The 10,595-nt window shown below is 42.7% G+C and overlaps 2 protein-coding genes across 2 annotated transcripts; both read left to right on the top strand.

The window, feature by feature from the left end:
* Window positions 1–2,337: 2,337 nt before the first annotated feature.
* On the top strand, window positions 2,338–5,117 carry LOC102713051 (protein NRT1/ PTR FAMILY 8.3-like). The gene is made up of 5 exons (XM_006648340.2): window positions 2,338–2,458; window positions 2,590–2,701; window positions 3,311–3,528; window positions 3,608–4,134; window positions 4,213–5,117. Exons 1-5 carry the CDS (start codon window positions 2,399–2,401, stop codon window positions 5,009–5,011), a joined length of 1,716 nt encoding a protein of 571 aa, XP_006648403.2. The 5' UTR covers window positions 2,338–2,398; the 3' UTR covers window positions 5,012–5,117.
* A 2,730-nt stretch (window positions 5,118–7,847) lies between these two features.
* LOC102722181 (disease resistance protein RPM1-like) lies at window positions 7,848–10,381 on the top strand. Its single transcript, XM_040520353.1, has 3 exons — window positions 7,848–8,130; window positions 8,205–8,901; window positions 9,007–10,381. Exons 1-3 carry the CDS (start codon window positions 7,848–7,850, stop codon window positions 10,379–10,381), a joined length of 2,355 nt encoding a protein of 784 aa, XP_040376287.1.
* Window positions 10,382–10,595: the final 214 nt, after the last annotated feature.

Genomic DNA, 10,595 nt, shown 5'->3' with positions numbered 1-10,595 from the left:
ACTACGTTTAATACTTTAAATATGTGATCATATACTTGATGTGATGTTTTTGAAAAAAAATTATAAACTAAACGAGGCCTCAGTATCATATGACAGGGACTAAAATCTGCACTGATATGACATGCATGACGAACCAGACAATCAGCAAATGGGATTGTCTGACTTGCTGCAGAAAAGTTAGAGAATTGGTATTTTCGGTCGTCCGATTCATAACGAACGTTCGAGATTGATCGATACGTATTTTTACTATGTTCTTACTTACTATGTTCTTACTGTTGCTACGGTGTTTTACACTAAAGTATTTTTTACTATGTTCTTACTGCTACTACGGTGTTTCACGGTACAATTCGGGAGATTAAGACGTATTTCACTGTTCACTTATGTGACTTTTGTAAAGAAAGTTATAGAATCCGGATTGAACAATCAGTTCCACATGATGAACCAAAGGTTCCTATCTTCTAACTTTTTACTTATGTTTACGTTTATAAATTAAATTTTAAAACTTAAATTTGGAGTTAGTTTTAAAAAATTTCATCGTACTTATTTCTTAGCATTTACTTTTCAGTCATTAAAACACGTAATAAAAGTTTTACTCCAGATATTTTTTAATGGTTAATAAATGGATTTGGTACTTATTATTCTTACGCAAAAAAAAAACCCAGTTTATTTCTCCAGCGAAGATTTAATCGACGCTAATCCTAGGACATCGTTGCTTCGGACACCTCCAATACAGGATGCTTAGGATGCTTAGTGAGGTGGTTAACAACATAATTAAGCTGCACTATACTTAACTCTTAAGTATAGTGCTTAGCTTAATCATGTTATTAAGCACCTTACTAAGCACCCTGAATTGGAGAGCACCCTGCATTGGAGGTGTCCTGAGGCATCGACGCTCGCGGAGACCCTCCACAAAATTGACGTGTTGTTTTAATTGTGGCAAAAATGAACAACTCCAAACATGGCCGTTACTAATTTGAAGCATCCTTTACCTGCACCGAGCGATCTTGATAAGCTGCTTAACCTTTTAACTTTTCTAAGCATACTTGAGCGTGATTGAAAAAAAAGTCAAACGACGTATTTGTAAAAAAATAATAATTTATAAATAGAATATATATATATATTATTAGCGAACTACGACTAAATTTTAACTTATAAGTATAAGTATAAGCGAAAAGATAGGAATATCAGAGGATCGAAAGTTTTGAAACATGCCAGGACAGATCAACAAAGCACGTGCTCCATTCTCCACGCGGACCACGCCGACGATCGGATGAACCGTGATTGGGATTTAATCTGAAAAAAAAACTGATCGATCCAAAACTGGAGCAGAAATTGACCTCGAGGAAACAGGTTTTGAGATGAGCGTCAGATAACAAAAGAGTGGCCGGGTAGAGACTCAGTACCTCGATGATGGTCGGAGGTCGGGCGAGGAGGACGTTGGCCAGCCGCCGGTTTTTTTAACTTTAAATTTAAATTTAATTTTAATGTTTTTTTACTAAATTTATTTTCTAGTATTGAGTTTTATATGGCTAAGAATATATATATATATATATATAATTTTTTATTCATATATTATTTTTCGTTTGTAATATATCGTTTAATTTTTTTATAAAAAACCCAAATAATATGTCAGGTCGACGTGGGACAGAAATATCTGCACGTCGCGTTCAAGAGTAAATGAAAAGGTTGGATCAATTTTCTCTCCTGTAATCGTGATACCGTTATTAAATAAATGAAAAGGAATAGTGGATATTTCTTGCCGTTGTCAGAGAAAACGATGCTACAGGTAGTAATGAAAACGCCAATGCATCAATGTCAAAAAAGCGCAATTTAATGATACAATATCAAACCACCTCGGCCCATAAATATGAATAAGGATTATATATTTTTTCTTTAAAAATAACAGAAGAAACAGATTATAGTTCAAAAACAGTGGTTAGTAGAATAAAATACTATAAAATAAATTACTATATAAAAATTAGTACTCTCTTCGTATTTTTTATTTAACATCATTGATATTTGGATCTACGGTTGACTATTTATCTTATTAAAAAATATAGTTATTAATTATTTTATTTTGATTTGATTCACTACTAAAACTTGACTTATAATTCTGTATATTGTACAAAGTGTTTAAATAAGATGACAGTTAAATATAAATCTAAAAGTCAAGTTGAGTTTCTCCTAGCTATAACTTTTTCTAAAAATAGCACATAACTTATCTGAAGCTACCAAGCAGCCGCTTGTTTGTTAGAATCTAAACCTCCTCCAACCATGCCCATAAGAACGAATCTTTCTTCTTGTGTTCCTTTTGTGTGGCTTTCTCACAAACACCTCCACTCGCGCTGGGCCGCCGGCGCTACACTACGTAGCAGCTAGTTCTTCCCGAGCTCTCGCCATGGCCTCCGGCGAGCAGCAAGAACACGCAGCGGCGGCGGCGCTGCTCCTCCAACCCAAGGTCTCGCCGTCCGTCGAACACCTCTGCAATCCCCGTGTCGTTTTTTTTCACCGCGCAGCTTCCCTGCGTCGGCTGCCTGCATGGATTGGGGAATCTGGGGCTTCACCTGAACTGAATTTTTGCTGCTGAAGGTAGAAGGAGGAGGAGGAGAAGCATACGCTATGGATGGGTCTCTTGACATCGATGGCAACCCGGCGCTGAAGCGTCACACTGGAGGATGGAGAGCATGCCGCTTCATTCTTGGTATGACTGGATTAGCTGCATTATCTCTGATCTGTTAATTGTATTTAGTCGCTTCACCTTTTCTGCTGGCCAATTTGTTGCTCTGATCATGTTCTCTTATCGTTGTGTTCGTTGTTTTATTGGTTTGAAAAAGAAAGTTCGTTTTTTTCCTTCTGTTCATGTGGTTACGTCAGTTCGTTTTTTTCCTTTCTGTTCATGTGGTTACGTTTCCGGTGCTATAAGTTTTATACTGCCAGAATTAATCTTAAAATGGATGTTTAGTACTTCGACAATTAATTAATTGATTATGAGTATTTTGTAATTTAGATTTTATTTTTGTGGGGAGCACGTGGCAGCGGCGAGCCTGCAATCCACGTCCATGTGCACTCATAATTTAATAGACGATAATATCACTCCATATTTCTACGTAATATATGTGGTAGTATAATTTAATTATAACCATTCAATAAAACTATATCAACGGTGTAGATTAAATTTTACTACAGGTAGAGACTCTAAATTTGAAGTTTTTTTATAGTTTATTTTTAGCATTGGTTTAAAATTGCTTATAAATATTTTATTTATATTTTTTTCGTTTGCAAATATATCTCTGTGTTTGTGGATGGCTAGGCACGGAGTTGTGCTACTGCTTGGCCTACTACGGGATCAAGTACAACCTCGTCACCCACCTCGCCACCGAGCTGCACCAGAGCAATGTCGCCGCCGCCAAGAACGTCTCCACCTGGCAGGCCACCTGCTTCCTCACGCCGCTGGCCGGAGCCGTCGTCGCCGACTCCTACTGGGGGAGGTACCGCACCATGGTCGCCTCCTGCTGCGTCTGCGTCGCCGTGAGTCACCCACTCACTGTATGATGATGCACTGCCCCGCTTCCGGCCATGGAGTCAGCTCTGTCCTTCCGTGCTGCAGGGCATGCTCATGGCGGCTCTCTCGCCGCTGCTGCTGGTGGTTCCAGCACAGGAGCTCGTCTTGTTCGCTGGCCTGTACATGATCGCCTTCGGGGTTGGCGGGCTCCGGCCGAGCCTCATGTCTTTCGGCGCCGACCAGTTCGACGCCGGCGACCCGTCGGAGCGCGTGAGCAAGGGGTCGCTCTTCAACTGGTTCATCTTCACCATGAGCTGCGGGGCAGTGGCGTCCACCACCGGCGTGGTGTGGGTGCAGGACCACTACGGCTGGGAGCTGGGCCTGGGGATTCCGGTGATCGTCCTCGCCGCCGGGCTCTGCTGCCTCTTCGCGGCGTCGCGGGCGTTCAGGTTCCAGGCAACCCGTGGCGGCGGTGACCCGCTCACCAGAGTCTGCCAGGTCGTCGCCGCCGCCGTCTGCAAGTTCAACGTCGCGCCGCCGGCCGACGCTGCGCTCCTCCACGAGCTACCGGAGGACGACGCATGCTGCTCCATGAAAGGAGTCGAGAGGATCGAGCACACCACCGGTCTCCGGTTAGCTTCTTTTCTGCGATTGGTGCTGCAACTGATCGCGATTCTTGAGATTCACCGATCCGCCATTGCCACTGACAGATTCTTCGACAAGGCCGCCGTCGTGACGGCCGGAGACGACGATGAGCGCAATCCATGGAGGCTCTGCGAGGTGACGCAGGTGGAGGAGGTGAAGATTCTGGTGAGGATGCTGCCGCTGTGGGCGAGCGTGGCCGTCTTCTACTCCGGGACGGCGCAGAACAACTCGACGTTCGTGGAGCAGGGCATGGCGATGGACGGCCGCGTCGGCCCGGTCCGCGTCCCGCCGGCGTCGCTCGTCACCTTCCAGACGCTCACCACCATCGCGCTGATCCCGCTCTACGACCGCGCGTTCGTGCCGGCGGCGAGGAGGCTCACCGGGAGGGAGAAGGGCGTCCCCGACCTGGCCAGGGTCGGCGCCGGCCTCGCCGCGCTCGTGCTCGCCATGGCCGCCGCGGCGGCGGTCGAGACGGCGCGCGCCGCCGCTCGGGGCGGGGCGGCGGCGACGAGCATCCTGTGGCTGGCGCCGCAGTACGTGCTGCTCGGCGTCGCCGAGCTGCTCGCCTCCGTCGGGCAGCTGGAGTTCTTCCACAGCCAGGCGCCGGCCGGCATGAAGACGGTGTGCACGGCGCTGGGGCTCCTCGCCATCGCGGCGGGGGACTACCTGAGCTCCCTCGTCGTGACTGCCGTGTCGTGGGCGACGTCGGCGGGCGGGCGGCGGGCGGGGTGGATCCCCGACGACCTCGGCGAGGGGCGCCTCGACCGCTTCTTCTGGCTGATGGCGGCGCTCGGCTGCCTCAATCTCGTGGCGTTCACGGCCTGCGCCGTCAGGTACAGCTACAGGTCCAGGAAGGCTTGCTGACCTTTCTGGCCATGGCTCTGTTCGGGAAAGTTTGAATTCTGAGAAACAGTTGTTTGCTAGGTAACTTTTGAGAATATGGAAAAGCTTCTAAAACCAGTTTCTGGATTCTATGTTTATTTTTTTAGAATCTGTAAAAAATCGTGAACCGTTTGGAACAGCTTCTGACAGAGCTCATAAACAGGCCCAAAAAGTCATTACCCAAAATTGAACAATATCATTGTAACTAATTTCACGGTGTAATACTTTCTGGCATTTGCTAGATTTATATAGATATTAATAAATATATATATAAACAATATACATTGATCAATAGATGAATAAATAGCAAAAACATCTTACAATATGAAATGGAGTACAAAGAAAATACAATAGAATTGTTGAAATAAACAGAGCTTAATATATAACAGTGTATGATAGGTACCAGAAATGATATAGGTGTTCTGCTTGCATTACTGAGTTGTTTACCGGTAAATAACCAGGATAGGTAACTAGAGTGCTAACGACGGACAACCACTGCATGACGGTTATATATTTCATCATGCATATAATACTCCTACAAGAATAGCTTCAGGACTCTACTGGAGTAAAAAAGTGATAACAATGTTCTTCTGACCGCATTATTTTCGTTGGACATAGTGAGCAGTTCTTCAGATAACAGCAGAATGCCCCTGTAAACTATTCAGTAGAACAATTCTTTTGATCATATGTACAGTGGAGTTTTGTTTCCCTTCCCAGCTGCTAAATCTTATTAGAGGCTGTTTGGGAAGTTTTAGATTTTAAGAAGTAGCTGCTTGGTAGCCAGCTTCTGAGAATCTGGAAAGCTCGTAAACCCAGCTTCTCCAGCTTCTGAATTCTTCTCCAGTTTCTAAATTCTTAGTTCATTTTTCAGAATTTGTAACTCAGAAACTATTGACCGTTTGAGACAGATTCTAAAAGAAACAGCTTTTAAGAAAAGCTGCAGCTAGAAAAAGCTCCTCAAACAGGCCCTAGAGCTTGCCCCATGAGGGCATATGGATGAGCATTCATGCCAGACGAGGGCAAGGCGCAGGATCACAAAAATAGAAAAAAAAAATGCTGCTGCATTATGCTCATCCATATTGGCAGGTTTTCACAAGTCTCCACTTGATTAATGCAACCGCTAAATTATGGCAAAGAAGTTCAAATGTCCATAGTTATCACTTTCAGGATACAATCCTAGCTGAACAGTTTGTACTGTACTCAACATGCAACCATGCAAAACACAAAGAATTCTTTTGTATATATTTTTATTTTTACAAGCCCGTAGTATCACACAATCAACCATACATACCCACAGTTCTCATTTTCTTATGGTAGCCTATTCATTACACTCACGCAACATAAAGAGAGCTCAGTACAACCAAAGAAACCGTATATGCGTAGGTATTTTATTTATCTAAGAATGGACAGATGAGGATTAGCATTAGAATAATACCTCATAGCTCTAGACTTCTAGAGTTCAACAATATACCTTTAAACATTCCAATTGATTTAAGGATGAGTTGACCTGATGCTTCCATATATTTGCTTCAAGCCTCCCTGATGCTTCCATATATTCCTTCAAGCCTGATGCGTTGACCTGATGCTTATATATATGGCTTCAAGCCTCCCTGATGCTTCCATATATTGCTTCAAGCCTCCTGTGTTCAGCTGTGACAAATGTTCAGTACACCATTGTTCTCACTGCTTGCCTCATGCTGTTTCTAATTTGATCTTCAACAGCTTCAGCTTTGGCATCCCATCAGGTGTGTGAAGATATTTTCTCGAGTACTGTACTCACTACATATACAGAGAGTTATACAATTCTAGAATTTTGCTCAGTCATGACATCTCATATATAAGTTTGTTCCTCTGATAATTGAAGCAATCTTCCAAGGAAACGTGTAGGGTGAGATCTGCAAACTTGGGTTCAGAATACTGGACAGTGAACAATAATTTCTTCACGAGCTAATTGGAACAGTTTGTTGTTCTCCTGTGGATCACGGCAGATTGTTCAGATCGCAGAGGATTCTCATCTAAATCTGTAAGCATATTCTTCTTTTCCCCTCCTCTACTGAAGGATTATATCTGCAGTTGCGCATCATCAACAGGATCGTGATCCTTCAAATCACATAGCTCATATGTACCTCATCCAGTTACTGGAAAAAAAATCCCCAAAAAGATAATCGGTTTTGGACCACTTAAAATTATGAAACACACTAGTAAGAAGCCAAGAAACATATTGCAAGTCAAATACATAGTTTGGTTACTGTTTGTTGCATACTGAAACAGAAATTATCAGGTACCAACTAGCATCATCATTTTATTTCAAATTTTCAGTGCCTCACTAAGGCCGCGTTCGGCATAGCAACGTATTTATCCAGATTCCCTCGTTTTTTGTGTGCACGCTTCCCGAACTGCTAAACAGTGTGTTTTTTGTGAAAATTTTCTACAGGAAAGTTGCTTTAAAAAATTATATTAATCTATTTTTAATTTTTATAATTAATAGTTAATTAATCATATACTAATCTAATACTACGTTTTTCGCGTCGGATATCTAATAACCAAACGAACGCAGCCTTAAGACAGTCAATAAAGCTGGAATATCGTCTTTTGTTCAACAGGCTAAATGACAAGGAGAGCTGGTTAAGTACTCGCAAGAAGTAACAAATCGGTCATCAAGTGAAGACAAACAATGGCAGAAGCAGCAGTAGTCCTAGCTCTTGGCAAGCTTGTTACCTCTTTTGGAGTATCATCACTAAGGACTTACCTCGAGAAAGAACCCGCACGGCTCCAGGATCTACCATACACTGCAAAGCACATCGAGAGGGAATTAGACATGATCCACCATTTCTTGAGCCAGGTTGGAACAAAAATCTACAGCAATAAAGTTCTTGAAGGCTGGATAGTAAGGGTGCGGAAGGTCGCTTACTGTGTTGAGGACATAACAGACGAGTACAGCTATAACATAGCTCTTGAACAAGAAAAACGTTTAAAATGGTTAATACACAAATTCTTCTATTCAAATACTTTTCATCGCATCACTGTGGAGCTTAAAGATATTGAGGAAGAAATCAAGCACTTGTCACAGCTGAAAGGGACTATCGAGAAATGTTCAATGAGTTACTTGACAACACCAGTGATAGTGCTCATATTCATCTCCTGTCATATAATGGTTCTACTCATGCCGTTAAAGGAGATGAGATTGTTGGGATGAAAGAAGACATGGAACTGCTTGGTAAGTGGCTTTATCCCAAGGAGTTAGATCGAATTGTAATATCAGTATGGGGTTTTGGTGGACTGGGTAAAACAACCCTAGTCAGGAAGGTTTATGATTGGGAGAAGGGACTGAAAAGCTTTGACTGTTATTCATGGATTACTGTATCGCATAATGTTAACATTGATGCAATATTAAGGCAGTTGATTCAAGAGGTGAGCGAAGATCAAAGCAAAGTTCCTGCAGATCTTGACAATATGCACCATGGTAAGCTAAATGATGAGTTAAAGGAGGTGTTGTCAAATAAGAAATACCTGATTGTACTCGATGATGTATGGGATACAAGAGCTTTCCATGAGCTATCTGATTCATTGGTGGATGACTACAAAAGAAGTAGGATAATAATCACAACCAGGAACAATGATGTTGCTTCACTGGCTCAAGAAATGTACAAGATGGAACTCAATCCACTAGGCAATGATGATGGATTTGAACTTTTTCGTAGAAGGTGTTTCCAGAAAAGCAATATGGAATGCCCTTCTCATTTGGAGGAATTGTCTAGGCAGATTGTAAATAAGTGTGGAGGCTTGCCATTGGCAATTAATGCAATAGCCAATGTATTGGCTGTACAGGAATCAAAAGAAATAGTATGGAGAAGAATAAATAATCAATTCAGGTGTGAATTGGAGGACAACCCTGGCCTAGACAAATTAAAAAGCGCACTAAGCATAAGCTTCATGTAGCTGCCAAGGCATATCAAGAATTGTTTTTTATATTGCAGTATGTTCCCGCAAGATTATATTTTCAAGCGTGAGCTCCTTATCAAGCTATGGATAGTAGAGGGCTTTGTAATACAGAGAGGTCAGAGTACATTGGAGGAGGTTGCAGATGGCTACTTCACCGAACTGATCCAGCAAAGCATGATGCAACTTGTCGAGAACGATGAGATTGGCAGAGTGGTAAGCTGCAGGATGCATGACACTGTGCGAGAATTAGCACTCTCCTTTTCTAGGAAGGAAAGATTTGGTCTGGCAGACATTAACCTTGAAACTCAGAAGAAGGATGATGTCTGCCGGCTGTTAGTGTCAAACTTTGATCAAGTGAATCAGCTGATAAGATCAAGCATGGACCTTCCTCATCTCCGGACATTCATTGCAGCCAACAAAGTTGCTAATTATCAGTTGCTATGCTTACTAATTTCAAGGTGTAAATACCTTGCTGTTCTGGAACTGCGAGATTCACCCTTGGACAAGATTCCAGGAAATATTGGGGACTTGTTCAACTTGCGCTACCTTGGCCTAAGGAGGACAAGTATTAAGTCCCTCCCAAGATCAATTAAAAGGCTTTGCAATTTGGAAACTCTGGACCTGAACTCAACTAACATCAAAAGGCTCCCAAGAGAGGTCGCTAAGTTAAAGAAACTGAGGCACATCTTTGCAGAGCAATTATATGACCCAGAAGAGAAGCAATTGCGCTACTTCCGTGGTGTGAAGTTACCTGATCGTGCTTTTAATTTGGTACAGCTGGAGACTCTCCAGACTGTTGAGGCAACAAAGAAATCAGTGAAGCTACTAAAATACTTGCCTGAGCTGAAGCTTCTGTGTGTCGAGAACATATGCCGTGCTGACTGTGCAACGCTGTTTTCTTCCTTATCAAATATGAACCACCTCTATGATTTGGTCATCAGCGCCAATGATCTGAAAGAACCTCCGGATTTTAATTCTTTCAATCCTAAATGTACAAAGCTAGAGAAGCTCACTATCAGAGGATGCTGGGATAGTGAGACATTCCGGAGACCAGTATTCTGTGAGTATGGTGCAAATATCAAGTACCTGACATTGACATTTTGCAAAAATGACACCGATCCACTCCCATCAATTGCATCAAGTGTGCCCAATCTGATATTTTTGAGCATCCGCAAAGGATGCTGGGCTGAAGACATAATTCTTCGTGCAGGATGGTTTCCTCAATTGAGAACTCTTTACCTGGGAAAATTGGAGGTGAAAAGGCTGTTCATTGAGGAAGGCGCCATTATTAAGCTGGAAGTGATGCTTCTGCTCTCTCTCACATATCTGAAGGGGTCCCTAAAGGTTTGGAGCTTCTTGCATCCCTCAAGAAGCTCAATGTCTCGGTGCAACACCCTGAGTTCAAGATAGAGTGGGAACGAGACAACTGGAAGACAAAATTGCATCATGTCCAAGAAATACGCTTGTAAGAAGAGATTATTGGCTGATGCGTGTACTTTCCCCTTTTTGTGATGCTGGTGTACCTAGCATTTGCTTATGTCGGTGTTCACAATAAATTAAAACATAACTTGTTTGTTTTCTTTTATTGAAACAGAACTCATTTGTCTGGACAATAGTTTCGATT

Source organism: Oryza brachyantha, chromosome 2 (genome assembly GCF_000231095.2).
Source record: "Oryza brachyantha chromosome 2, ObraRS2, whole genome shotgun sequence".
Classification (NCBI taxonomy): Eukaryota; Viridiplantae; Streptophyta; class Magnoliopsida; order Poales; family Poaceae; genus Oryza; species Oryza brachyantha.
This window is presented reverse-complemented; position numbering and strand designations above follow the sequence as displayed.